This window comes from Stegostoma tigrinum, chromosome 29 (genome assembly GCF_030684315.1).
Source record: "Stegostoma tigrinum isolate sSteTig4 chromosome 29, sSteTig4.hap1, whole genome shotgun sequence".
NCBI lineage: Eukaryota > Metazoa > Chordata > Chondrichthyes > Orectolobiformes > Stegostomatidae > Stegostoma > Stegostoma tigrinum.
The window spans coordinates 25,138,405-25,166,371 of record NC_081382.1 but is presented as its reverse complement, the minus strand read 5'-3'; the positions used below and the strand labels follow the sequence as shown (position 1 = coordinate 25,166,371).

Here is a 27,967-nt window from a genome sequence, read left to right as displayed (position 1 = left end):
TCCAGGCTGCGTTCAGGGCAGACAGTCGGGATCCTTTCCTCTTAAAGGATGATGAGCCAAATGTAGGGCAGCCCATCATCTGCCTGCATTCTTTCTGTCCTTTTGTGCTCTGCTTTCCTGCTGAAAGGAGGGAGCGGCACATATTACAGGAGATGGAAGTTGATGACACACCAACACTGTTGATGCAAGTGGCGAGATGTCCTGAGTGAGTGAGTAGGTTGGCAACAGGGTTATCAGTATTAGGGCTTGGCATGGATCACAATGAGTGAGGGAAGATGTTGCAGGCATTAATGGGAGGGATGGAGCATGGGACTTGGTGGGGGGGGGGGCGTTGGGGGCGCAGTGACAGAGACACAGCGAGTGTGAAGCATAGTGGAGATGATGGAGGAGTGGAGAAGGACATTGACCTTCTTCCTATGGGGCTGAGCATTCTTCCAGACAGGTGAAGCTGCTACAATTCACTCTGCAACCATGGACAAAAGTGGCATCGTCTAGTGACATGACTTCCACTGCTGGTCCTGGGCAAGGAGGAAGACCCACATTGGCACTACCCCATCCAGCAGCAACTTCAGGATCTTGCCCACCATGCAGGGCATGTTGGCCATGCTTGGGGCCAATGTCTGCAATTGAGCAGGGCAACTCCATGGTGATAGGGTTTATCCAGGTAAACAAAGGGCTTTTAAAGGGTGGTGCAGGTGCAAAGGATGCTTCCGGGATTTCGATTCCGGATATTGTCTGAGCAGTGGGTTGTTCCAGGAGCAGCAAGTGGCAAAACAGGGTGAAAACTCAGACTAGAGGTATAGTTGGTAATTAATGAGGCATGTTGGTAAGATAAGGAGAGTGAGTCCACGAGACATTTTGGCAACAAACCTTCCCAAAAAAACTCAATACAATTTGGGCTTGTCCAAATCAAAAACCTAACATTTGGTCCTGCGCTTCCTAACATGGTTGGAATATTTAGATCATTATCTTACTTCATCGGTGTATCAATTTCATTGTGATTACTATGTCAGTTTTGTTCATATTTTTATAGTGAAGGATATTTTGGGGTTTCATTTTAATCCTGAAGCTTTACAGCTTGCTTTCTTACCCTCGTTTCTTCCATGCAATACATTTGTAAAAGATGATGATCTATCAAGGCAGATCCTGACAAATATTTGGCTTGTCCTGTATTCTCAGAAGAATCAGAACGAAATTGGAAACTCAGAGATAATGGGAACTGCAGATGCTGGAGAATCCGAGATGAGAAAGTGTGGAGTTGGATGAACACATCAGGCCAGGCAGCATCTTAGGAGCACAAAAGCTGCCGTTTCGGGCCTAGACCCTTCATCAGAAAAGGGGGATGGGGAGAGGGTTCTGAAATAAATAGGGAGGGGGGGGGGTGGACCGAAGATGGATAGAGGAGAAGATAGGTGGAGAGGAAAGTACAGGTGGGGAGGGGATAGGTCAGTTCGGGGAGGACGGACAGGTCAAGGGGGCGGGATGAGGTGGTAGGTAGGAAATGGAGGTGAGGCTTAAGGTGGGAGGAGGGGATAGGTGAGATGAAGAACAGGTTAGGGAGGCAGGGACGAGCTGGGCTGGTTTTGGGATGCAGTAGGGGGAGGGGACGAGCTGGGCTGGTTTTGTGATGCAGTGGGGGAAGGGGAGATTTTGAAGCTTGTGAAGTCCAAGTTGATACCATTGGGCTGCAGGGTTCCCAAGCGGAGTATGAGTTGCTGTTCCTGCAACCTTCGGTGGTATCGTTGTGGCACTGTAGGGGGCCCAGGATGGACATGTCGTCTAAGGAATGGGAGGGGAAGCTGGAATGGGAGGGGGAGTTGTAATGGTTCGCAACTGGGAGGTGCAGTTTTTACTGCGAACCAAAAAGTAAAAACTCAGCCTTATTATTGCCGAGTTTTATTTAATCTTGAAGTGGCTTCCTTTTCATATACTTTTTTCCTATATTTAGCTATTTGTATGCATCAAGGTGAGTTATATTAATGAAACACCAAAAGAACTTCAGATGCTGTAAATCAGGAACAAAGTTGCTGGAAAGGCTCAGAACACAGGAGAAGGGTCACTGGACCAGAAACGTTAACTCTGTTTTCTCCTTCACAGCTGCTGCCAGAGCTGCTGAGCATTTCCAGCAACTTAGTTTTTGTTCCTGAGTTACATTAATGTTTAGGAACCTTCTGCTTCAGTCAGCCTGCGTTGGGCTAAGCACTGCCAAATACAAAACAAACCGGTCTACAGTTGTTCTGATTCCAACCTGTGCAACTCTTTCTCATTTTAAATATATTTCTGAGAAACATTAGGAATCACAGCAGCAGCTTCCTTCTCCTCAAATTCTTCAGGACAGAAATTATGGACTCCAAATGCAATTCTCATACTACTTAGATCAAGAAGCAAGTCTTTTAAGCAAAGAATTTCGGCTGGAAAGGAGTGCGGCCACCAAAATAGTGTCTTTAGCACTGACATCTCATAGCTCTAAACTCACAGGAGGCTTAAGCTCCCATGTCAAGTTACTGCAGACTCCTGGAGCAAGAACTCATTCTCATTGGAGGAGGTGAGCACTGGGCACACAAGGATAATGGCCAACTTGTGACTGGAAGGAAAATCACTTAGTCAGGTTCCCAATGAACAAATGCCCCCCCCATGTTCTGGCAGGGACCAAGGTGAAAAGATTGTGTCTCATATGTGTAACTAACATCAATAGATTTATTCTCTTTGTCGCCTTGACACCATTCTGAAAGTAGATGCTTTAAACTGTAGCCCAAATAATGACTTCTACAGATTTACAGTTACACTCTTGTTTTTGTACATGATAGCCGTAAAACCTAGAATGCTGTGTTTATTTTTGCATGTTTATAATTTCTAGGCTTTTTTAAAAATGTTAAGCTCAAAGATCTTTACAAGACTGACCAAAAGATTTGTAAAGTAAGAGGAACCTACTTCAAAGTTGCTATTAGAATTTCATTTTGTGTATTTTGTTTTAATCTAATAGCTGAAGAAATATTTGGTCCAGGTGATTATTGAGAGCTCTACTTACGTATGTTTTTGCTTCTAATGACAATACTTTCTTGATCAGAAGTGAGCAATTTGTTCAGATTTTGCACCATTCTGTCCACACCATAAATTACTGCCATTGGACCATGAACAATCTAAGATCAACAATCATTAAAAATCATTAAAGCATAAGAGATTTTTTATAACATAATACAATGTTCAAGAACCTTAAAAATCACTTCCCTGCTTTAAGTATATTTCCATGGCTATTAAACTAGCTTAAATATCTTCAAGTAAGCAGGCAAACAAATAAACTCCTTTTCAAGATAATAAAATGTGAGGCTGGATGAACACAGCAGGCCAAGCAGCATCTCAGGAGCACAAAAGCTGACGTTTCGGGCCTAGACCCTTCATCAGATGAAGGGTCTAGGCCCGAAACGTCAGCTTTTGTGCTCCTGAGATGCTGCTTGGCCTGCTGTGTTCATCCAGCCTCACATTTTATTATCTTGGAATCTCCAGCATCTGCAGTTCCCATTATCTCTGAAACTCCTTTTCAAACCTTGATAATGAACCTCTCTAACCATGTGAGAGTTGTGAATGAGAGGTTCACAGCAGCTCAATTTCCAATTTATCTTCTTGTTAGCAGCTCCTAGGCATCCACTTTAACCACAACAGACAGAGCCATCAGCGAAAATTCAATTGATTTGCAGCTCAATGCATACATAAACTAAAACGATAATGTCAATAGGCAGTATTTTTAATTGCTGATTATTGGTTGTAAAAGAAGAATTTGACTTACCTTCTCGCCCCAACCTAGATTCATGCAAGGACAGCCTAAAGAGAAACTAGCTGCCATTTCTTACAGTAAATAAGATTAAAATCATTTCCTTTATTCAGATCTAAATTTGAAGACATACTTGCAGACTTATTTCCTACTGACACACTAAAATGATTTCAGCACTGGTACTGGCAAAATTTTAAGCTATCTAAAATGAACACTTCTAGAGTGAATGATCACTTTGTTGTTGTTTATACAGTGACCTATCCTTATGTGAAAAACAAACAAGGTTGCTGTTTTAAATATTTCCTATTCCCCACTTCAAACAGTTCTGGTTACGGTAAGAAATATGATTGATTACCTCACTAATTTCAGTCCACCCCTCTGCATTCTGCTGATCAAGAACCTCACCAGCGATGTGGATAAAGCTTCGGCTTACATTCTCAAAATCTTCCTGTGTGTCATTTACATCTGGCTCCATGCTGGCAACATTGTGTAGCAAGCGTACGACACTTAGCATGTCAGTGGATTGCAAAGTGACATTTTCCATGCTCAGAACATGTTGTACTGTCTTCAGTACAGTCTCAGCTTCAGAAATATTGGGTACAAGTTTTGTATTACTCAATGACATGTACTCAGTAGCCTGTGCAAAAAAAGTTTACATTAGAGTTCATGTGAGTACCTCATTAACACTTCTCCCCTGTTAGTTGGGCAATTTATAAAAAGTAACAAGCTAATATTTTTCTATATAAAATATTATGTATAGGTTAATTTAGTTTTTATTGCCTTGAACATTATAGATATTTTCTAAATCAACCTGTCCAGAGATATTATTACATAGCTGAAGCAGATAGACCTTCAACCAGGCCTCCTGGATCAGAGGTAAGGACATTACAAGATCATCAAATGTAAATACATTAAATTTGTGACAGGGTCTCTTGCAGATGGTGAATTGTGATATTTTATTAATGTAACAAAGGTACTGAATAGAACTTAAAAACTTTTCTTACTAAAAAAAAAGACAAGCCTGCTACTGAACAATCCAAAACCTGCCACTACAGTCGTACAGTCTTTTTTTTTTAATTTACAAAATAAAAACCAAAAGAACAGCAGATGCTGTAAGTCAGAAACAAAAACTGAAATTGCTAGAAATGCTCAGTCGGTCTGGCAGCATCTATGGAGAGAAATCAGAGTTAATGTTCAGGGTCCACTGACTCTCCCTTAGGAATGAGCTTTTCCAACAATGTCCATTTTTGTCTTTTTTATTTGTTCACAGGATATGAGCATCACTGGCCAGGTCAGCATTTATTGCCCACCTGTAATTGCCCAGAGGCTAGTTAAGAATCAATCATATTGCTGTGTGTCTGGAGTCACGCGTAGGCCAGACCAGGTAAAGAAGGCAGATTTCCTTCCTAAAGGCCATTAGTGAACCAGATGGGTTTTTTTTAACAACAATCAACGGTGCCTCCATTGTTGTTATGATTGGCTATCCAGTCTATATTTAATCCAGGTTTTTATTGAATTCCACTTTCACCGTCTACCAAGGTGGAACTTGAACCCTGTCCCTAGAACACAAACCCAGGTTTCTGGATTACGAGCCCACTGAGATGTTAGAGAAATTGCTGGAATGATCCCATCAGTGTTAGAGGTGTATCCAATTTGTAATTTTCATACCTTTCGTAGTAGGATGTTTTATCTGTGTTTGTCATTTATATGAGGCTTCTGCTAGTTGTACAAAGCCCCAGCAATTTCCTCCCTGAGTATTCCAGGATAGATCCCATCAGGTCCTGGGGATTTGACTACCATGATTCTTTTCAAACCACCCAACACCTCCTCCATTTTATAAATCGACATAGTCTAGAAAATCACATCGCTACACGCACCGTCCACCATGTCCTGTTCCTTTGCATTGATAATTATCGACTTCCTCCAGCTCCACGTACGAAATTCCCTCTTTTGTCCTTCAGTGGATTCAGCCTTTATCTGCCAACCCTCTTGCTCCTTATACATGGAGAAAACTCCTTTTAACTTTCTTTATTCTTGATGGCAAGGACATTTCCTGACCCCTTTCAGCCTTCCTAACCGCCTTGGTTTCTTATTTTTTTGGTTGCTTAATACATTATCCTAATACCATTGCAATATATATTCCCTCCCCTGAAATTTATTGTCGGATCTTAAAACCTCATTCATCAGTTTCTGCTGGAAAGTTGACAGTAAAACTAACCCCTAGGTTCCAGAACTTAATAAGATTGAAGCATACCAGAAGGTTATACAAGAGTGCCAAAATAAATGATATGGTTTCTTAAATATTAAAAAGCAATGTAAACATTGCTCATCCCTTCTCTCAAACTGTGTGTTCTGCTGTGTATGGAGTGTTCTGTTTGCCTCACCTCATGATTTAGATGAAAAAATATAAATTTAAAAGCCATTTTCTTTGCATTACACACTTTTACCAAAGTAATGTCAGAAGTCACATGATACCAGGCTATAGTTCAACAGTTTTACTTGAAATCACAAGCTTTCTTCGTCAGGTGAAGTGGAGGGAAGCGCACAGGCCCAGAACATATAGGCGGACAGAAACTGGCAAGATAATTCCAGGTAATTAAAAGTGTGAACAGATAAGTGCAAATACAGTGATAGAGTGTCAACAGGCTTAATAACAAGTCTTTGCAGGTGACCAAAAGTGCCAGTGTGAGATTAGCATCAACACCTGAATAACAAGTGAAGGGAAGACCTATGAACTAGTTAATTGAGGCAAAGAGAAAATTACAAATAATCTGAAATACGATGGTGTGAGAGACAAACCAAATGGCTGCAATAACCTGAGTTCACAGACATACACAAAAAAACCTGATTTTAGAATACAATTCTCTTGCACTCCAGTATTTTTACTCCATCATCATCTTTGTGTAAGGAGCTGTAAATAGTGTTGGTGCAGTCACGAACAAATGTGTTTGAAATATGTTATATAATCATACTTCATCTTAAACTGAATAAAGACATATTTGTTGTTTCACAATCTGGTGAAGCAATTACCCAGAGATTATAAGGATCTTATATCAGACTGTCCTTGCAATCAATATAAAAAAAATTACCATTGTATTGTGAGAAAATGCTTTCAATTTAGTCTTGAATAAGCTTCTTGAATCTGACTGAAGCTTGTTTAACTTCAAATATGTATCTACAATACAAACAGATAAATGATTAAATTTATAACAATGTAAGTCAAGAGAGTAATTTTTCCAATGCCTCAAATGAAATGTAATCTCTAAATAATGAGATATAACATTCTCCTATTCAACTCAGGAATAAACAAGTTTATAATGTACTCAAGTTTGTTTGTATAATCTTATTTGTACAGATCTGTTGAAAATAATGTTAATTTTCAGTGGCGGGGAAATAAGCAAACTGACTGAACAATGCACTGCCTCACTTTTTAAAATTTAGAGATTGAGATTTCATTCAATGACAGTTCTTTGAATAATAAACGTCTGTCAACACCAGATTGTCAGTACTTACTTTTTTCACCCTCCCCCCTCAGTAGAATTACAAATTAGAATTTTATTCATTATTAAAGCATTTTTCAAGTGTAGAAAGGTCATGTTGAATAATGGTTTGGGTCAGTTCTGCATTTACCATCTGAAAATGCATCACCCTTGTTTAAAATTTTCAGAGCAAAACCATAAATAATCCACAACAGAATGCTTCCTTTACCAACAATGGAATCATATTCTCATCCTACAAAAATTCCATGGGTATGATTTTCCTTTCCTTACACCAGTAATTCTGATAATTACAGCAGGATCCATGCAGCATTTATTGGTTTGAGAAGGTAATTCAGCTCCTCACTTGGTTGAAGTCCCACTTCAGAGATCTACCATAATAGCTTTTAGGACTAGCAGTGCTTTTAGGAGGCCTGGTGGCCACTGTTGAGACTGCAAGCAGTCCCACTGCCCCAGTGCTGGAGCCCACAAGATCAGTGAGCGCCTCTTGTGGCCACTGTGTTTAAACTGTTAGTTCATATCAGTTTCTGGTCATTAGTAGGATGTAAATAGTAGGGGTTTGAGTGGCAGTAATGCTATTGAAAAGCGAGGAGCGATGGTTAGTTTCTTTCATGGAGGTGGTTATCATCTGAAATTTGTGTGGCATGAGCATTTCTTTACATTCATCAGCCCAAACCTGAATGTTATCCAGGTCTTGCTGCATATGAACGCAGATTGCTTCAGTATTCACCTCCTGTTCGCAAATTCTCGTCCACCATCTATAAGACGCAATTCTGAAGTGTGATAGAATACAGTTCATGTGCCTGGACGGATACAGCAGAGCTCAGAAGTTCTGTTCCTCTTGGTAGATTTGGAGAGTCAGGAGAATGGTTATGGGAATTAGAGGCAGATGAGATCAACAGATTGAGGGTTGAGTTGTTGACCTCAGGAAGCAGGGGTTATGTCAATGGTGTATGATGTGTGCAGATTGGTCAGATCAGAATATTGAAGGAACAATGTCCCAACAATTTTACCAACTCTCTTTACAGGCCTCTAACACAATTCATTGAGTATTGTCTTACTTTCATAAATATTATCAAAATGACAGCATCAGCATTCTTTGCTGAGCCATCAACTGAGCAGAATTTAAAACAGAAATATCAAAATAATAAAATATTTGTAATTTACTATTAATATGCAATTCAATTATGTACTCGATTTTACTGCTTAGTGTACTAAAATATTTGAAATAAAGTTTATGTTCTAGATTTTCAAATTATACCAATAACCAACCTTTTGTCAACTGGCAGAGGAAGGGCAGTGGATTCTCACAGCCAAATTGACTTTTAAATCCAGAGGCAGCATCAAAAGTCTGACATTCGCCTGAAGAAATTTTCAGATCTATAATAAACGCAACAAAATTGAGTTGGTCACTTAAACTTAAGAGGGTTCTAAAGAAGAGTCATATTGGACTCAAAGCATTAATACTTTTTATTTCTCCACTGACACTGTCACACAACTTGAGTCTCTCATCGTTTTCTGTTTTTATTTCAGATCTACAGCACCTGCAAAATTTTGCTTTTACTAGAAACTTAGAAAAGCAATGAAATTACTAATTATGTAACAAAAATTAGTCTCCAAACTGATTAAGTCTATCACAAAGTGATTTAATGTCTTCATAATTTCTCTTCAAATTAACCTGTTCATTTGCATTTGAGCAATATTTCAGGTCTAAATAAACTGCACTTCAGAGAGTATTTGCATCTTTGAGAACAGCTACACTTGTGACAGTTAACTGTCAATCACCTAAAATCTGAATAGGCCTCAATAGGTGCTGATTACTATTGAAGCTAACTGGTGCAATCATTTCAGCTCTATTCAAGAAAGGGTTGACTGCAAGCACTGGATCAGTGAGCTTTGTGCACAAGCAGTCGGGAGAGAGTGCATTATTAATGAGACACAGTCAGAGTACTTGTGCATACATCTGGAAAGGTGGAGTACTTTGGAAATTCAGTGCACAGAGGAAGTTGTGCTGTTTGCTTTCTGATTCTTTTGGTTTATAGTTTGTAAGGACTGTATTCTTTAGTAATGAGTACGAGGGAATAAAAGGCTTGGAAGAATGGATACGGTTTGATCATAAGCATCTTCAAGGAAGTTTAAAAGGGGTAAGTCATAGCGAGAGAGCTCAAAGCTGTTGCATGATCATAAATACCGAATGACCTCAAAAAGGTAGTGACTGCAGGATTACAAACAGAATCACATGCCAATCAGAGTAGAAACAGCAGGGTATAATCAGATGACCATGGATTTGGAAATCAGTGGCAGGATAGCAAATAGCCAGCATGAATTTAAGGATTTGATGACAGTATAAGGTAGGGGTGAAGTTAGATAAACCTTAGGTTTAGGGTAAAGGTTCGTCACAACATCGTGGGATGAAGGGCCTGTACTCTGCTTACTGTTCTACGTTCTAAGGGATATCATTCCTGACAAATCTGGAATTCTTTCAGGACGTAACTGCTGGAGTTGATAGGGAGGCACTGCCAGTCGGTTTGGTTGATTTTAGTTTTCAGAAGGCTTTTGACAAAGGTCCACCTGTAAAATTAAAACTCATGGGAGTCTATTGAGATGGAGAGAAAATGGATTGACAGGCAGGAAATAAAGTGTAGGAACGAATGGGTCTTTATTCCAAATGGCAGGCAGTGATTAGGGGCGTACTGCAGTGATTAGAGCTCAGAGCCCAGTTAACCATAATGTATATTAATGGTCCAGATGAGGGAACTAAATAATACCAAATTTACAGATGACATAAGGCTGACTGGGAGGGTGAGCTGCGAGGAGGATGCAGAATCACTTTAGTGTAAGTTGGACAAGCCGCGTAAGTAAGAAAAATGCATGCAGATGCAGATGCAGCATAATGTGAGTAATGACAGGTCCGGTGACCCCTTCTAAAACGTTAACTCTGATGTTTTCTTCACAGATCTGCCAGATCTGCTGAGCTTTTCCAGCAACTTCTGTTTTTGTTCCTGATTTACAGCATCCGCAGTTCTTTTGGTTTTTATTAGATTCAAATGTAATATTTTTAATAAAATTAAATATTTTGGAAAAGCTTTGGAATTTGAATATTTACTGTCATTTCTGCAGTGGAATCTTTGCAAGTGATAAATTTATAATCATTTTACTTATGATTCCTTACCTTTGCAATTCAGCTGAAGTTCCACAATTTGAACACTTGGCTCAATTTCCAAACTGGTCAAATTCCACTGGTAAATGAGATATCGCTGAGGAAAAGAGCACATACTGACTGCTTTAATCTGGTTTGCATCCAACACTTGGGTCCAAATGTTCAAGTCTGTGATATTGCCACTAAAAGCCTCATTTTGTTTGAATGCACCTCCTAATGAGTCTTGATCTTGACCAATAATAAATGTCCCATTTCCAGCAATAATTTGCGAACTGTAGCAGCCATCTCCTGAACTCACCTTTACCCCATCTGCATAAATAAACCAAGCACCATTTTCATTTTGCCATGTTACACAAAAGTGATGCCACAGTCCGTCACTTTTTAGCACCGATCTGTAGGGCGTGTGATGTCCATGAACTATCAGAGCTAACTGGATGAATCCAACATCATCAATACGACCACGTAGCTGGAATTCATTAATAAATGCTGGAATGGCGTAAGAAAATACTGTGGCAATGTCGGAAGATTGGCTGTCCCACTGAACACGTGCACAGATTGTAACAGCTGACAAAGGAGGCAGCACATTGAGAATTTTGGCATGTTTGGTATCTGTTTTGTTTAGGAATGCCAGGGTCTTGAACCAATCAGCACCTGAAGTAAAAGTTCAAACAAAATCTGTTAGAATTTACCAAATAAATAGTGAACACTGCAAACCTCGGAAATGCAGAACTTTTTCACTGACAGTTCATTAGCTTGATGGTAAGAAGCAGTCTCCTTCAATTAAGTAGAAAATACAGGGAGCAAATTTCATTCACGTAGAGCCAGTGAGTTGTGACACCTGAAGATGGCATCGAGTCAAAGCGTTTGTGTGCACAAAGTGGAGTGTCCCCACTTTCTCTCATTTCCTTCAGTGACACCATGTAGGCCAGTCAGAAGCAACTGGTAGCATGGGCCACATGAGAAAAGCTGAGCAAGTTCAGTGTATTGCCGTGGCAAGAAGTAACTTCAGATACCTGCTGAAATCTTTCTATACAGGATTCATATATTGTTATACAGTATCCACAACTGGTGACACCTACCTACCAACATTTTAAGAAGTTTTCCCCAGCCAGTGACTCTTTTGTCACATGCACTGAATTCTAGATAGCATTGTAAAGTAGTCTCATCAAAAATCACTTAGAAGGCTGTCGAAACTGTTGCACGTAGCTTGATCCTAGAATCTTATAGTCTTGAAGGAGCCATTCAGCCCATTGTGCTTGTGCCAGCTTTTTGAAAGAGTTACAGATGAAATCCCATTCTATTGCTCCTCCCCATTTATTGGAAATTTTTGTTTTAAATTTATATACAATTCTGCTTTTAAAGTTACTGCTGAATCACTTTTCCTATCACTTTTTAAATTAATTTCTAGCATGTGATCAACTGGCAAGGCCAGCATTTATTACCCCTCCTTAACTGCCCATTTGGTCAGTGCTTTCCAGATCATAGCAACTTGCTCTGTAAATAAATGTGTCCTCACCTCACCTTATTTCCTTTGACATTTATCTTAAATTTGTGTCCTTTGGTTCTTGCCCTTCAGCCAGAGGAAACAGTTTTTCTTTATGCACTCTATCAAAGCAATTTTGAATATTGACTTGTCCTGATCTAAGAACAATCCTAGTTTCTCTTAACACTCCATATGATTGGTAAATCTTGTCTATACCCTTTTCAAGGTTTTAGGATTGTCCTCAAACTGAGATGTCAAGAATTGTGTTCAACAACCTAGCTGAATCTGACTGGTGATTTATTAAAGATTTAGTATCACATTCTTGCTTTAAACCTGAATCTTAAACTTGTAGTTTTGGCAAAAAAACCCCACTATTACAGTCAGGGGATTGTAAGCACTAGAAGAGAGGAAATTGAAAGAGAAAAGACACACATGGAAATGGTTGACAAATGGTGTTATTACAGAGGAGAGGACGTTTATAAGGGTCTGCTAGGTCAGGTACCACCTTGTAAGTGAGGAGTTGGAAAGGTTATTTAAAAGAAAATATAATCCACTTCTTGTTAACTTCTTCCAGCACAAATTCCTATGCGTCATAATGGAAACTGCTTATACCACCTATCAGCTGTGCCCTTTTGTCAGGAAAGCCCTACAGTATCTCCATTGGGAAGGTATAATTTTATGAAAAGGATATAAAAAAAATTTCAGATGGACAGAGGCATTTGTAAAAAGTTGACAGCAAGCATGTGTAAATACAAGATTCTTAAAATGTTAACATTGATACACATTTATATAACATACTGGGCTCACCTTACTTATAATGCCCATTTCCAGAAGTCATAGTTTAAATTTTGTAACACTGATAACTTCAAGAGACAATGTCTGACATATAACAATAATGCCTGTGTCTATAACAACTGTATTACTGCCAGCTTTTTAGTTCTTCCATCAGAATGTCATTGTGGCAGGCTCATAACATTCGACTTGCTATTTTTCCCCATTTTGCAACAAATGTAAAAACAGACCTCATTCACAACTAACTGTGAACATCAGCCATGCTATATTCTTGATTTTTTTATCATAAACAATTATTACATATTTTAATTATCATTGCAATGATTTTTGAACTTACTGTTCTTTCCCACAGTTATGTCTTCCCCTCCTGACACCTCATTCAGTTTTCCATTTATCCATACTTGCTGATTAACCCCTTGGGGAGCTAACAGATCCAATACAGCATTCTTGTCTGCAACTTTACTAACAACAGGCAGACTGCCAAAGCGTAGCTCACAATATCTGGAAGCATGTTCCCATTTTAATGGTGTATTTATATATTCATAAATGTAGTATGATGATTGAAAGATTGATGAATTACTAAAAGCTGATGAAGTGAAAAGCAAACAGTTAATAGCCAAGCATGTATATGTTCAGTAATTTGTCATTATATAATGGTTAACACATATCAAATACATTGGCACCTCCATCATTCACACTCAAATGCTTTGTCTTCCTGATTACGTGCCAAATTTTATACAGGTCAAAGTGGAAACACCTCCAGCATGCAAATTCTGCGTGTACTTTATATTTCAACTCCTAATCTCACTGAATAAAACTAAAAATCACAATGGCTTGTTGCTATTGATACTGTATTTTGTACCTGTCAAGATTGTTTTACATTGAGTACCAAACTTCGGCATGCATTCAATCATCCACAAATTTAGTTTACTACCTGGAAGGAATCCCTCAATTGATGGTGAATAATGAAGATTTAATCTGTATTTGTGAAATGAATACCATCTAAAGTGAAACTTTTTGATGGGCATAAACTTTCAGGAGCGAAACACTTGTCAATGAGGGACACAGTTACCTGAGTAAAATCTAAAAAATGCAGAGTAGTATAAGTGTGCATATAATCACTCTCCCACATTTTACATCATTTTCATTTCCTATATTACACATTTAAACCAAAAAAGACACAATCACTGCTTAGTCAACAAATATGCTCTAAATACAATAAAAACAACAAATTTTGAAGAATTTTAATTTAATCACTCTCACGTGGACGATTACTCACAACATCTCCATGATTCAGTCATATTTTCATGCGAAGCTGCACACACACAGATTTATAATTTACATTGGCTCGTAATTTCGTCTTGTTAAACAAATGATGGAGATGGCGAGCAACCTCATCATGGATGAGACTGACACAATGAGGAGCATTAAAGCATTCTGCATTCTTACAACTTTCCCAAATAACTAAGAAAAAAAACAATTTTTATATCAATATCACACCCATGGCTGCTGTATGTGTAAAATACACAGTGGCAGCTTAGCTGCTCGGAAAGGAGTCAGATACATTTATGGCTTTGCAAATATGAATGCTTCTGATTAATTTCTCCTTATATCTCATGTACATGTGTAAGTTATGACAGAGATTTTAAAATCCAATAAAATATTTCTAAATATTGTCTAGTTATATTGTGCAGTATATAGGCCCTGTTAACAAATTCATACATATTCATTCAGTTGAAAGAAAATGTCCCTATTGTCAGTATTCTTTTTAACAATAAACTGTTAATTTTTGTCTGTGTTGAGCAATGAGCCCTCATGGTATCGTTAGCAACACTGAATGATAGGAGTTATAAATAATAATATAAAGGATTCAAACTGAACATGTAATTGAATTTGCAAAATTCCTTTGCCATGTAACTGTTACCTATTGTACACCTGAGTGTAGTTCAAACGTTTCCCCATGCCCCACCAATTATCTTAGCAGAATTTACTTTTGAAACCAAAATTTTAACACCCATATCAAAACATGAGAAAAATAATTACTCACCTAATTATTTTAAAATATAATAATTTTTGAAAGACTACCTAGGACCTGGTCTAACTTAAAGCATGATAATCTTTGTCTTAAATTTACATTTGCTACACATATACACATCGTTATCCCATCACGATTGCATTACACCTTGAGAGAAACGCTATTTGCTTGCATTACGAATTAGATAACAACTCTTACCCTGTGTGTAAGTTTCATCCAAATTACAGACCTATAAAAATAAAGTACACAGTAAAAGATATATGCTGGCCTGTGAAAGGACCCCTATTTTAAGGCGATTGAATTATCACAAGTTATGTACGATTTTTCAGAGCAATATTTTAGAGAACTCCATTCTATTTGTTAAAAAAATCCACTCACTGATGTTAATTTCCTTGAACACGAAACCACTTATACAGAAGTGAACTTACCAGAAGCGCGCAGAACCAAACTGCAAATCTTGTAATTGCTCCACACATTGTTTCTTCAGTCTCCTCTGTACAGTAAACTATTTAAAAAGTCACATAAAAAAGAAATTGCATACAAAAGAAGCCAGCAAGTTTCCAAGTATGATGGCCTGCCTGGGAATTGATATACATTTGGCGCTGGCGCTTAATTAAGCCCGAAATGTTCCCGCCTGGAGTTGAACTCAACGAGGATTTATGCCCGTTTAAGAATAAATTTATTCTACTACAAATTCACTCACATCAATCTGGAATAAAGTTGTCAATATATGGGATGTTGATCTGTTTATGCTTAATGAGGAATTTTAAAATGAAACAAGTAAGAGAACTAGTAATAGCGAATTCAATCTGAGGCTCGGGAAACACCGAGGCTGAGGTTGTTTTAGGAATTCGGATACAAGGAACAAGTATGTGAAACGGGACCTGCTCGGGCTGGGGCCACGGGTAGGCTCCGGCCAGTATTTAGCTGAATGGATTTAGATTCGAAGGCGCTTCTCTGTCTGATAGAAGTGAACCGCTAGGTTCAGGTAGCGACTTGCCAACACTACCCTCACCTCCCACCACAACGCAGCACAGAGCAGGTCTGTACAAACCTGCAATCACTTCTCAATGATCAGGCACCGAACCGACATTTGGAAGTGAAAGACTTACTGCTACAGAAAATCCCGCTTTGCGAAAACAAAATCCTCTTCTTCAAACCCTCATTGCAAATATAATCATGCTCTTTACCGGGTACCGGGCTTTCGCGACTTTTTTTCTCTTGATTTTATAGGAATCTAGTGGCAGTTTCCCCTGTCATTCGCCGTACCAGTGCCGCTTTCTCCTCTCCGTGTGTCTGCCTTGGAGAAAACCGCAACTTTTCTTATGGTAATGAGGTATTTTTGAAAGCAACCCACAAAGCCTCTTTCTGCGCCGAAAAGTATCAATGCTGGTTGATTCACTAATTTGCTGAAGTTTACTTGCACTTTGTAAAATTCCTTAACCTAAAACAGCAGCATCAACTTACCTCGGTTTACGTGTGTGAGAAGTTCTTCTTTGCTCTGATGGATAAAACATTTTGGGAAGATATTCCTTACAAAGGATGCAATGTGTGAAGGGGTTGCAGGTGCCCGCTTTTATTATGAAGTACATCGAGCTTACCTATTTCCTAAATTTGAAACAAGAACAAGAAAAAATACAGAGGGTTTTTTAAAAATTCTTTAATTAAGCAACTAAGCTCTATTTGGCAACGTCTCTTTATTGTGAAATCTTGGCATCAAAATAGTTACAGGGCAGAAGGAGGTCATTCAGCCCATAGTATGAGTGCTTGAAGAGATATGTCAGCTTACTGCATCCTTTTAAGTGTAGTTAGGATTTGAAACAGTATAAAATGCAAGATACAGTGAGGAAGTAGAGAACTGGGATTAGATTAGGATTGTTCTACCAAAAATCCGACAGAAACTTAATGGCTCAAGTATGTTTCTTACAGCAAACCAAGGCTTGCTGATGCTTCACTAGAGGGGCACTGACAATGTTACCCAGCAGGGTAATGAAACATTTGCAAACAAACCCACCAGCTCGGCGAGCATGTCTAATCCCACAGCCACATCCACATCCCAAGCTACAAATCTTCTCGAAAAATTTAAGTCAATGCTTGTATTGTTTGTATTACCAAAATGCAATACATTATATTTATTCAAATTAAACTCCATCTGGCACTCCTCAAACCATTCACCCAATTGATGAAGATTTATTTGTAATCATAGTTAATCTTCTTCACTGTCCACTATACCACCAATTGTGGGTCATCTCTAAACTTACTAACTATGCCTCCTATATTGTCATCCAAATCATCTTTCTAAAAGACAAACAAAAGTGGATCCAATACTGACCTCTGTGGAACCTTATAAGTAAACTATGTGTGATTACAGAACACATGGTGAACAATGTATTTTTGGGTAGGGAATACAAAAGTCAGCTCACCATGTTTGCTAAATCCTTTACAAATTCCTTGGAATTCATCAAGAATAAGAAACTGACAAATGATACAGCTTTTGCTAAAGATTAATGATCCATTTCATAATAATTGCCAAGATTATACAGAAGACCAAATCAGCAGACGAACATAACTACAGGACTCACTTATATCACTTAACACGATCTAAAACAAGAAAACATTTGTTATTTAGTGATTCTCCCTTACTAACTTTTTTGACCAAAACTTTACCCAATTAATACATTTGATATAAGCCCCTGCTAATCCTTTACTTATAACAGTTCAGCAAACATGTCTAAGAAGTCAAACCATTTTACCCTGATGAGGAAGTGTTTACAATTACTGAGTATCATGAGAGTTGTGCCAACTTCTTCTTAAAAAGCAAGTCTACTTTAGACATAGTTTCTGTATTTCTCATCTCCCTTAGATTGTATCACAAACTGATTTTCAAAGTGTAATTTCACCCAGTTCAGACAAACTGAGGAGCAGCTGCTTCTGACACCAGACCATGATTCATGCAGCCTTCTGCTGACTCAGAAGTTGTGAAAGTAAAATATTTACCACAGCTTTCACTGGCTGCCCTCCATTCTAGAGCAGGCTGTTCAGCTGACCGCTCTTGTACGATAAATGAGACATTTTGCATCACTTCAAAACAGTGGTTGTCACCTTCGTATATCTCAAATTCATTTCCCGAAGGAGAAGCTATAGAATTTCCAATAAAAGGTCAGAATAGTGGATGTTTACGTACAACTGAACTCCACCTAAGGACATGAATTCCAGACTTTAAGGTCCCTTGGATAGTAATGCATTAAAATAATTGATTTCTCACCAGCACCACAATCCAGTGTCAAAACTCCAAGATCTTCATAATTAGATAATTAGGGAGAAACTTCTGAAGAAAAATTACAGTAAATTCTAAAATATATAATGTAGTGTATTAACAATTGTTTATCAGCTGCCTAATATTACATTAATAACTATTAATACAAGACACCAATTATGCTCCATTTTGAAACGAAACTAAGGCAAATAATAGAATTGTCAATGGTGGGAGAGACAAAAAACAGTACTCTTATCCCCTTCATCTACCATAATGTTTCTTTTGACATGGCTAAATACTCTCCAGTGTCCTCAATGACAATGTATTAAATGCACATAACATATTTTGATTAGATTAGATTCCCTACAGTGTGGAAACAGGCCCTTCGGCCCAACAAGTCTACACAGCTCCTTGGAGCATTCCACCCAGATCCATCCCCCTAACCACTACGGGCAATTTAGCATGGCCAATCCACCTAGCCTGCACATCTTTGGAGGAAACCGGAGCACCCGGAGGAAACCCGCATGGACATGGGGAGAATGTGCAAACTCCGCACAGACAGTTACCCGAGGCTGGAGTTGAACCCGGGTCCCTGGCGCTGTGAGGCTGCAGTGCTAACCACTGAGCCACCGTGCCACCCTAAATACAGTGATATACAGTGATTTCTCAGGGAGCCAAGCAGAAAAAGCATTTTACAGCCTAAGGTAAACATGGTTCCATAAACTGAGAAGCAGCCGTAAATAATAGATTGCCATGAGGAGGTGGCTAGTGTATTCCAAGTTTATTAGGACAGTGAACAATGGTGCATAGCCATGGTAAATTTTGATGTCGCCTTTTTTTCTCCACGGAAAAAGCTTTGCCTAGTTAATGTTTGACAGTTCAGTTTAACCAGCGCTAAATATTTTTATGGTTGTACTTCCCGCCCACAATTGACTGCCCAATTTATTTCGATGGTGGAATCCTGGGTAAGTGCCTGATGTCTTGCTACATTCCAACCCCTTAGTGAAGTTGATTAGTAGCTCATTGCCTTTCTGTAAATTTCAATAATTCTTTCACTGAAAAGAAGATTCAAAGGATAGTTACGTAAACCTTCGTATTCATTAATGTTACTCCTGAAGAAATCATGTCACTAGACCCAACCGGCCTTGATTAATAGTGATTTTGGGAGGTTTCAAGCAATTTCTTCTTCTCTCCACTATTTCTTGATTGAATTATTAGGTTAAAAAATCACAAAATCTGAAAAACCTTATTAGTAAGCAATACACATAAACATTATAAATAGCAATAATTTTAGAAGTTGGCATTATTGTATTAAGTTTACCATTTACAGGAAATGGTTTCCAAAAGGCTGCATTTAAATCAGAAACAGGTTTTTTTTCTCAGCTTTTTAGAAAAAATAGATTTGAATGCTTCCCATCAGTTCTGATGCTGAAAGAATTGCAACCTTCCCCATATTATCAGCATTAAGATTGACATTATCTATTGGGTATGACTTTCGCCAAATGAATCATTTAATATACAATAGACAGTGTCAAAATTCAAGTTGAGAATAACCATTTTTCTGACAATTCTGCACCACTTTGTTGACATTTAAACATCTGATATTTTAATGTTACCTGTAATTCACAATATAATGATCAAAGAGGCGCTTCCAATGCACAGCCAATTAACACAAAAGTTTGGAAATATTCATTATTTTAGTAAACTCTGCAGTTCTTCTAATTGCTAAACGCTTCCAACACAATGCATAGAGAAACCTCTGCACTCCTGTCTCAGACCCATTGACTTTTAAGTGAAAACAGAGTCAGAACCCACATTTTACTTTACAGGTTTCTGAACAGACATGTTTTAGTTCACCACACAAACACATGAGCAAAAACGTAACACATTTAGCCTATTGCAAGACATAAGCTGATAATTTGCTACAATCGGCAATTATGATTCCCATGCAGCAGGAAGGAAAATATCATGTTTTTAGTCAATTCCTTGGTTTTATCAACTAAATACGGAATTTTAGTATCTCTGGAAGGTCCTTCTTGCTTTGAGTGAAGTAATATTATGTTGGAACATCTCAGGAATGAATTGCTTCAGGAATTTATGCTGGGAGTACTATTGCTCTTAAGTTATACGAATGATCTGGATTCACAAATTTATGGCTCTCAGAATGTGAATTCAATTAAGATCTAGAACAAAAAGTTAGCCCATTGGCATTTGCAGCTATTGTCAATTGTCATGAAACTACACATGGTACAATAGCAAAAAAAACAGAAGTTGCTGGAACAGCAGGTCTGGCAGCATCTGTGAAGGAAAGAACAGAGTGAACGTTTCAGGTCTGGTGACCCTTCCTCTTCCTGATTTACAGCATTCGCAGTTCTTTCAGTTTTTACTTGGTACAATAATACCCTTTGGGGAAGGAAATCCTTCATCCTTACCTGTTCTGACTTACACGTGACTCCAGATCCACAGCAATGTAATTTACTCCAACTATCCTGTGGGCAATTATAGATTGGCAGTAAGCAGTGCATATGTCCCCGAATGAATATTTTAAAAGTCTAGAAAGGATGATGGAAGCAGAGAAGGCAGCATATAAATTATGGAATGACTTGGGTTACAATGTAAGTGAGCTGAGTAATGGCAGAGAAATTTAATGCAGATTTGTAAAGTTCTGTATGTATGAAAATGAGCAACTCTGGTGCTTCATGAATGGTCTTGACATATTTAAAGATTAAGCTGAAAGTAACATAGGATTGTTAACAAATTCAAAGCTAAAATTATTCAATAAATTGCAGAGCAGTGATAAGTATGTTAAATTAGACAAAAGACTACAATATGTCAAATGAGGTACTGATCAAACTTTATATTGCTGTGGGCAGACCAGGCCTTCACTACTGCGCTCAGATCTTGCAGACAAGGGTCTTCATGTTCTTTCCATTGAGTACCTTACACATAGAGACATTTTAAACACTTTCACTAAGGCACTGGGCAATAATTTGACCACAAACAAGAGAAAGGGGCTAAGAGGGACTAGAAGTGAGTGTAGACGAAGAGAAGTGACTTGAGGAAGCTTTTGAAAGCAACCAGGGAAGGCATTGAGGCAAAGGTGTTAATGAAGGCTGTTCCAGAAAATAGAATCATAATGCAATAGCTGGAATGAAAAACAGGAGACAGGTTGATGTCAGAGGGGCAAAGAAGCTAAGTGGAGAGGCACCTGAGGAATTTGAGAAAGTATGAAAAGGTGAAGCAATGAGAGGATTTAAAGGTGACAGAGAGAAACCAGGGAGAGCCAGATATGATTTGGGGTTTTAGTCTGAAAATAGAGTTGAGAAAGCAGTATTTACATATGGAAGAACATTACTGCAGATGCTGGAATCTGAACTGAAAACAAAAAATGCTGGAAATTACAATGGGTCAGGCAGCATCCATGGAGAGAAAGTAAGTTAACATTTCGGTTACAACAGTAACCCAGACTCAAAACATTAGTTTGCTTTCTCTCCATGGATGCTGCCTCGCCCACTGTGATCTCCAGCATTTTCTGTTTTCAGTACTTACATATAAATAACTTTAACCAAAACACTAAGGTAAGTTGGAGCAGTACTTCAGAGTTTGGGCACAATGTGTTATACTCTATAGACTAGGACATATATTTTCATAATACGTGAAAATTAATATTTGTCTGATGGTTTAACAAAATTCCAAATCCCAGCATCCTTTATGTGTTCATAAACACAGCTTCCACTCAAGTAGCAAACTCACAATATCCCAGTGTTTAAGGAAGATGATGAAGCTTTGGAGTAGTGAATTCATACTCCAAGAAATGACAAATGAGACAAGACCAATTGTGTTATAATGGAAAATAATTCTAGACTGGTGATAGGGGAAGGTGAGGGGGTCATGTGATTGGCTAGGAAACTATAGGTTAGAGACTTTAGTGTTTTCCCAACTTGTTCCAATTCAGTTCAGGTTGGGAAAACATGAACATTTTTCCACTTGTAGACCAACCGAGGCCCTTAAATGACCACTTAAGCTGACACATCTCTGGGGAGACTGGGGACATGAAAATGGGAGGGGTGCTCATACTTGCCAGTCACTCTGTGCACAACCTGCTGTAACCCTGGCACAAACAGAGGGACCAGAAGTAAGGCTCCCCTCACCAGAGTTTTATGCATCGTATCCCTAATGATCTGTGGTTGACCCCCAAAGTAGGCTGGATGCAATACCTGCAGTAGCAACTTTTCCCAACAGCAGTACCAGTACTGGGTAGTGAATGGCCACAGATTGGTCTGCATCTTTTAGAGGTGAGTCATCTGTTCTGCACCAGGATGGGGTTTGGGGAAGTTCCCCTCACAAGAGCAGCCCAATGGCGAGTAGATAAGTGCCCAATTGGGTCTTAATCACAAAGTGCCTCCCAAAAATGGCCACTATGGAGGTTACTATAAATTTTCCAGCTATTAGACAAACTCCCCAAGGGAAGTTAAAATTTCTTTGTAAATCCTTTGTTTAATTTGATAACTGTTTGAGTTTCAAATCTAAATCTGACAGTCTTAAAGCATCTTGAGAAAATTGATGGCAGATAATGCAACAAAAATACTGGCTAATGCTTTCCTTATTCTGACAGCTGATCCCCACCACCCAGAGCATTACGTTTCTGATCCACTTAAAAAGACAAAGTGTTTGAGTAAAGAATTCCTAGAAATACAGGATCCAGTAACTCCATTCATCTAAACTTGCATGTGAATTGAGCGAAATATTGATTATGCTAAGTCCCTGTCAACTCCAGGAGTTCCTTGTTAATTTGTAAGAGGTCAAAATCTTCAACCACTGGAGAGGACACAAAGGTGAGGTCTGTGAAGAGTGGAGAAATTTAGTGACATGGAAAGATTGGATAAATTGGTTGTTTTCTTTGAAACAAAGGAGACTGAGAGAACATTTAATTGCGGTTATAAAAATAATAAGAGCCCTAACAGACAGGTCAATAATCAAGAGAGATGGACTTGTAGCAATTGGCAGAAGGATTGGATGGGAGTGAAGAAGATATTTTGATAAGGTGTTTTCTGCAACCGTTGTTGGAGAGGTTGGAAGATGCAAATGCCCTCAGCACATTTAGAATATACTTGTACACCCATTTGAAATGCTCTAACCTGCAGGGCACCAGACTGAGAACTGGAAACTAGCACTTTTTGGCTGTCTCAGAATATGATGGGTTAAATGGACTCTTTTGTTCCTTAAATTTTATATGTCTCTATCCGTGGAGCTGAAATGTTAACTTCAATTTTTTCTTCACAGATGCTGCCAGACCTACTGAGCTTTTCCAGCAACTTCTGTTTTCGTTCCCAATTTACAGCATTTGCAGTTCTTTTGGTTTTTATGGTGGGGAAAATGTACAGGCATCAGCCAGGAGTTGGACACTTCTCATCTGGGTAATCCGGTTACATTACTCACAGGAGAAGGCCATGTCAGCGTAGACGATCAGTCCTGAGAAACTGGGGTAAATGGGGTGAGAGAAAGTGCGGAGTGCAACTACAGGACGGCATCTCAGGCACCAATTTGAGGGGATTAACATTTCAGATTGGGGGGATGGGAGGATACACACAGGACCATCACCATCCAGCTCACTGAACTATGGGCTGTCTCATTGCTGGTGATCCTGATGCAGTTGTTCCCTGTGTGTTATACACCAACCCTGTCACAGACATTGCTGGCCACTTCATTCACTCTTAACACTTCTGCACACAGAGACAAGAGAGAGAACAGGGATGTTTGATCGTGAGGGTCTATGGTGCCAGGAGAATCCATCCTTGTTCCTCTTGATTCCAAATGCAGTGGCAGCTCTCAAAACAGCCATCAGTCCACGATGCATCCTGTGTGGCTATAACTGTTAGACATTATCCTGGAACAGGTGCAGTCAGAAAAACCAACTAATACAGAATGAAAATAATACAAAATTTGCCCAAACATGGCATTTCATACAAATTGCACTGTCACTTGTGCTACTAAAGTGCCCTCAAAATTATTATTTTGTCTTTCTCTCCCTCCTACTTTGCCTTAGCATACTCCTGAGTTCACAGTGGTGTTTGGAGGCAGCTGGCACACCCTGGTGCATGGTGACCTTTTAAGGGTGTACCGGACACCAGGGATGCTGTTCTTTCAGCAGTTATCTAGCGAGTTGCGAGTTCTTCTGGGAACATGCGTGTGGTAAGGTGGAGCTAAAAACAAGCAAGAGGGACACACAGATGCAGGGTAGGTAGATAATGAAGTGAGGTCGGTAAGATACAACAAGAAATCTCATTACAACTAATGGCAAAATAGAATTCAAAAAACTTGACACAATTGACACTTCGCCAAAAAAGCGTAATAGTCAGCTTTATGATTCACCCCCCTCATGAGGTTAAAATTTGCTAAGAGGATTAAGGAGTAGCAGGGCTCCCTATGCTAGATCTACTTCTATCCACCATTCAGTAGAGACATGGCATTTCTTGGAAGGTCAGCACGCCAAGATTTTAAAAAAATTTTATAATGAGGGTTGTCAGTCTCCAGCTCAGCATAAGTGAATCACACCTTGAGGACATTAAGTCGATTGAAACAGCCTGAACACGTTGAAAAATGGCAAGTCCCATTTTTGAAAAAATATTGCCTTTTGCACAGGGTTTAAGAGGAAGTAATATTTTGCATTCTGCTGGCACTGTGGAAGGATTAAACCAAAGTGCATCATCATTCCCATGAAAGTAGCACAATTTCTGGAATTTCAAATGGAATTGAACTGGCATGTGATGAATACGCAGCAATACCTAATCAGATGCCTGTTTGCCACATATAGTTAGGATACCCATCTACTCACTCAGTAGCCTCTCATAAGGTAAGTGTTGGTGGACTATGATAAGTCTTAACCTAATCTAATGGGTGAGAGCAAGGCCTGCAAATGTGTAGTGTTACATTAGGAGACAATAGGAAAGGGGAATTACTCCTGACTTTTGCAGGATGGCTGTATGTTTACAAAGTGCTGCAGAGCTATAATGCAATCATTACAGGGGCTGCCAGCAAAACCTGCTATGTCTCAGATTCTCCAGCATCTGCAGTTCCTACTATCTCTGGCTCACACATTTTAGGAAAGAAGATTAGACCATGCACCAGTAAGGAATCAACACCTTTGGAGAGAAAACTAAGGAGATAAACTTATCTGTGGTACATTCATTATAATGCAAAAATTGACTCCGATTTCATTAACTATTAACCACAAGTTGACTATAGAATGTAGGAATCTGTCAACATAAGACCACTTTAAAAAAAATTCACGGAAAATGGCAATTTTCCACCATCATTAAGATAACTTCAGGTCCCTTGGCAACACATTGACCCAGATGGCTACAGATGACAGCAACCAATTGTCTATTCATGCATTAGAGAGATGAAAAACAATAGAAAACCACATCTTCACAGCCCTAAATGACGCCAACACAATTACCATCACCAAAGTGAGGGACAACTATAGACCTCATATACAGTCAACAGGCAGATGTTTCCGAAGCAGTTTTATATGGCTATATTCTTTAAAAGTCATTTAGTTATTTGGGTTTAAAAGATGCCGGCTTGTTCTGTAACTATGGTAACAAGACTGATCTTACAACAAAGTGTAATTTTTCTTCTAGCTGCCAGCCAAACGATGTAGAATGACCTATATAAAATAAAGGGCAAGGTTTTCACCAGGTTTCTTCACTTCACTTCACTGTGATGTTCACAATGATGTGAAATAGAATAAATTCTGAAATGTTATCTGCCCACAGCATGACTAATGTTGCTATTGGCTCCACAGAAAACATGGTTGGATACAGTATTTGTAGATGGTTGCATATTAATTTACTAACATTATAACTGATTTGAAAGCAAAAGAATCATAATATCACTTCAAACTCTTAGGATTGTTTCATTTGTAAAGCTATATCTATCAGCACGAGATATCTCTGTTCTCATTCCTGTTCCTGCAGAATTCAGTAATACTCCATTTTATTGATAACAATTTGAAATACTATTTCCGTCTGATCATGTGGCTGCTTGAGGTGAAATTCAAAGTTTGAAAGAATAATGCTAACCTAGACATTTTGTAATTTCTTCACTGCAATTTGTGAGAAGTAAGTTATTGGCACTTTTGCAGCAAGCACTTGCCAGAGCCAAGCTGAGTTCACATTTTTTTAAATGTATTATGAAAGTCAAGAAGTCTTCCTGTTCTCGCAATTAGTATCTGCATCATACTTCAAATTGCAAACTTCAATTTTCCACCATCGTTAAAATAACTTCAGAGCCCTTGGCAACATTTTGACCCAGCTGCTCTAAACCATGATTTGAATTAGCTTGTTTATTTTTGTCTGCTAATTTCTTCCAAAAGATGTCGGTTTTAAGGAGTGATTTAGGGGAAAAGAATGAAATGAACAAAGATGAACAGTGTTAGGGAGGTAATATCAGAGCTAGGAACCAAATCAAATGAGGCTTAGCCACTATGGAGGAATGATTAAATTTGAGGATGTTAAATATGTTAGACTTGAAAGAGCACAAAGAACTCAGCGAATTGCAGAACTGGGGGAGGTTACATAGCTAAGGGCGTGTGCACCTGGAGAAGGATTTGAAAATAAGAATGAGGATTTCAAAATCAAAGCCTTGTTGGATTGGATGTCAATTTAGCTCACCAAGCACAGGAAAAATGGGTGAACTTAGCAATCAAATTTATCAAAAGTGTTGGATACTGTCTTGACCATGAATCATAATCCCAGATCAATAATCCCAGTTCAACAATGAACATTTTAAACTTTAATCCCGATGTGTTTTTTTAGAAGCCTAATACAGTGAAAATGGCCATGGATATAAATTCAGGATCTCTCTAGAGTCAGAGACAGTGGAATGTTAAACCTGATGAGCTGTCAAGGAGGCATCAAACGGATGGGTTTATAGGTTAGGAAAAAGCAGTACAAATGGTGAATTGTAACCTTTTCACACAAAAATTGATGGTCTTGGAAAACGTGCAAATCAACCTGAAAACCCTTCCAACACATGCCAATGGAGGCAGCAAGAATGAGACAGATTTTTGCAAGCCATGTAATGGAATGCAGGTGGGAGCCTCTACCATCACTATCCAGAGCATATAAAAAGCAATATTGCCACAGCTGTTCAGACTCCCACGGTTACTGTGCCATTACTCAATCCCATCTATGAATCTACAGTACATATGGAGGCTGGTTAGTTCAGTTGGCTATATACTAGTGTCTGTGTTAAAATAATGCCCATGGCGCACGTACAATTCCTGTTCCAGCTATATACTTATGACCTGATTCCTTATCCTTTCGCTGAGATTGGGAGGCAATGGCAAACTACAACCCTCAAAAACTGCCAAGAAAACAGCTCAGCATGAAGCATCCTCAGACAATATGCCTAGTGACTGGCTTTCGGGTGGAACACAAATGACATGCTATACTGGATCAACAACAGGCAAAGCTCCTGTATTGCTCATAACTGTATACAGAAATAAACAAGTTTTGCAAAAACTGATAAACCTTGTGACATGACCTGTCCCATTTTTGATTTTTATTCAGTTTTTTTTCAGCTCATTTCTGCCGGAAGAGTTAATTTTGTGGTGCACTACCTCAGAAGTAAAACCACTGAAACAGACAATTCACTCCATCAAATGCTGGTAATATTCCTCAACAGATTAGTCCTTTTTCTGTTTTAAAGGAACTAATGGACTTTACTTCAACAATGGCCTGTGGCTGACAATCTCACAACTTCAATTACTATCATCTTTTCTATGTAGATGTCTTTTTCTTGTTATTTTTGGATTGTTTTGTAATTTTGTTAAAGTAACAGACACTTTTCACTACCCACGTGATCAATATTCTTGAGAAACTTGGACATTAATCAGCAGATTACATTACCTTTGGGCATCATATCAAACCTCATCCTGTCCTTTAATAATGCACAGTGGTTAGCACTGCT

The 27,967-nt window shown here is 38.7% G+C and overlaps 1 protein-coding gene across 1 annotated transcript in view; it reads right to left on the bottom strand.

Annotated features, from left to right (window-relative positions):
* The window catches only part of adgrd2 (adhesion G protein-coupled receptor D2), a 133,576-nt gene extending 117,280 nt beyond the window's left edge, over window positions 1-16,296 (bottom strand). The window contains exons 1-9 of the mRNA XM_059638335.1: window positions 16,204-16,296; window positions 15,165-15,241; window positions 14,935-14,965; window positions 13,039-13,287; window positions 10,439-11,077; window positions 8,539-8,646; window positions 6,859-6,944; window positions 4,125-4,406; window positions 3,029-3,140 (exon numbers count right to left, since the gene is read on the bottom strand). Coding sequence (XP_059494318.1) covers window positions 3,029-3,140; window positions 4,125-4,406; window positions 6,859-6,944; window positions 8,539-8,646; window positions 10,439-11,077; window positions 13,039-13,287; window positions 14,935-14,965; window positions 15,165-15,212 — 1,555 coding nt within the window. The 5' untranslated portion in view covers window positions 15,213-15,241; window positions 16,204-16,296. The remainder of the gene's footprint in view (window positions 1-3,028; window positions 3,141-4,124; window positions 4,407-6,858; window positions 6,945-8,538; window positions 8,647-10,438; window positions 11,078-13,038; window positions 13,288-14,934; window positions 14,966-15,164; window positions 15,242-16,203) is intronic.
* Between the last annotated feature and the right edge of the window lie 11,671 nt (window positions 16,297-27,967).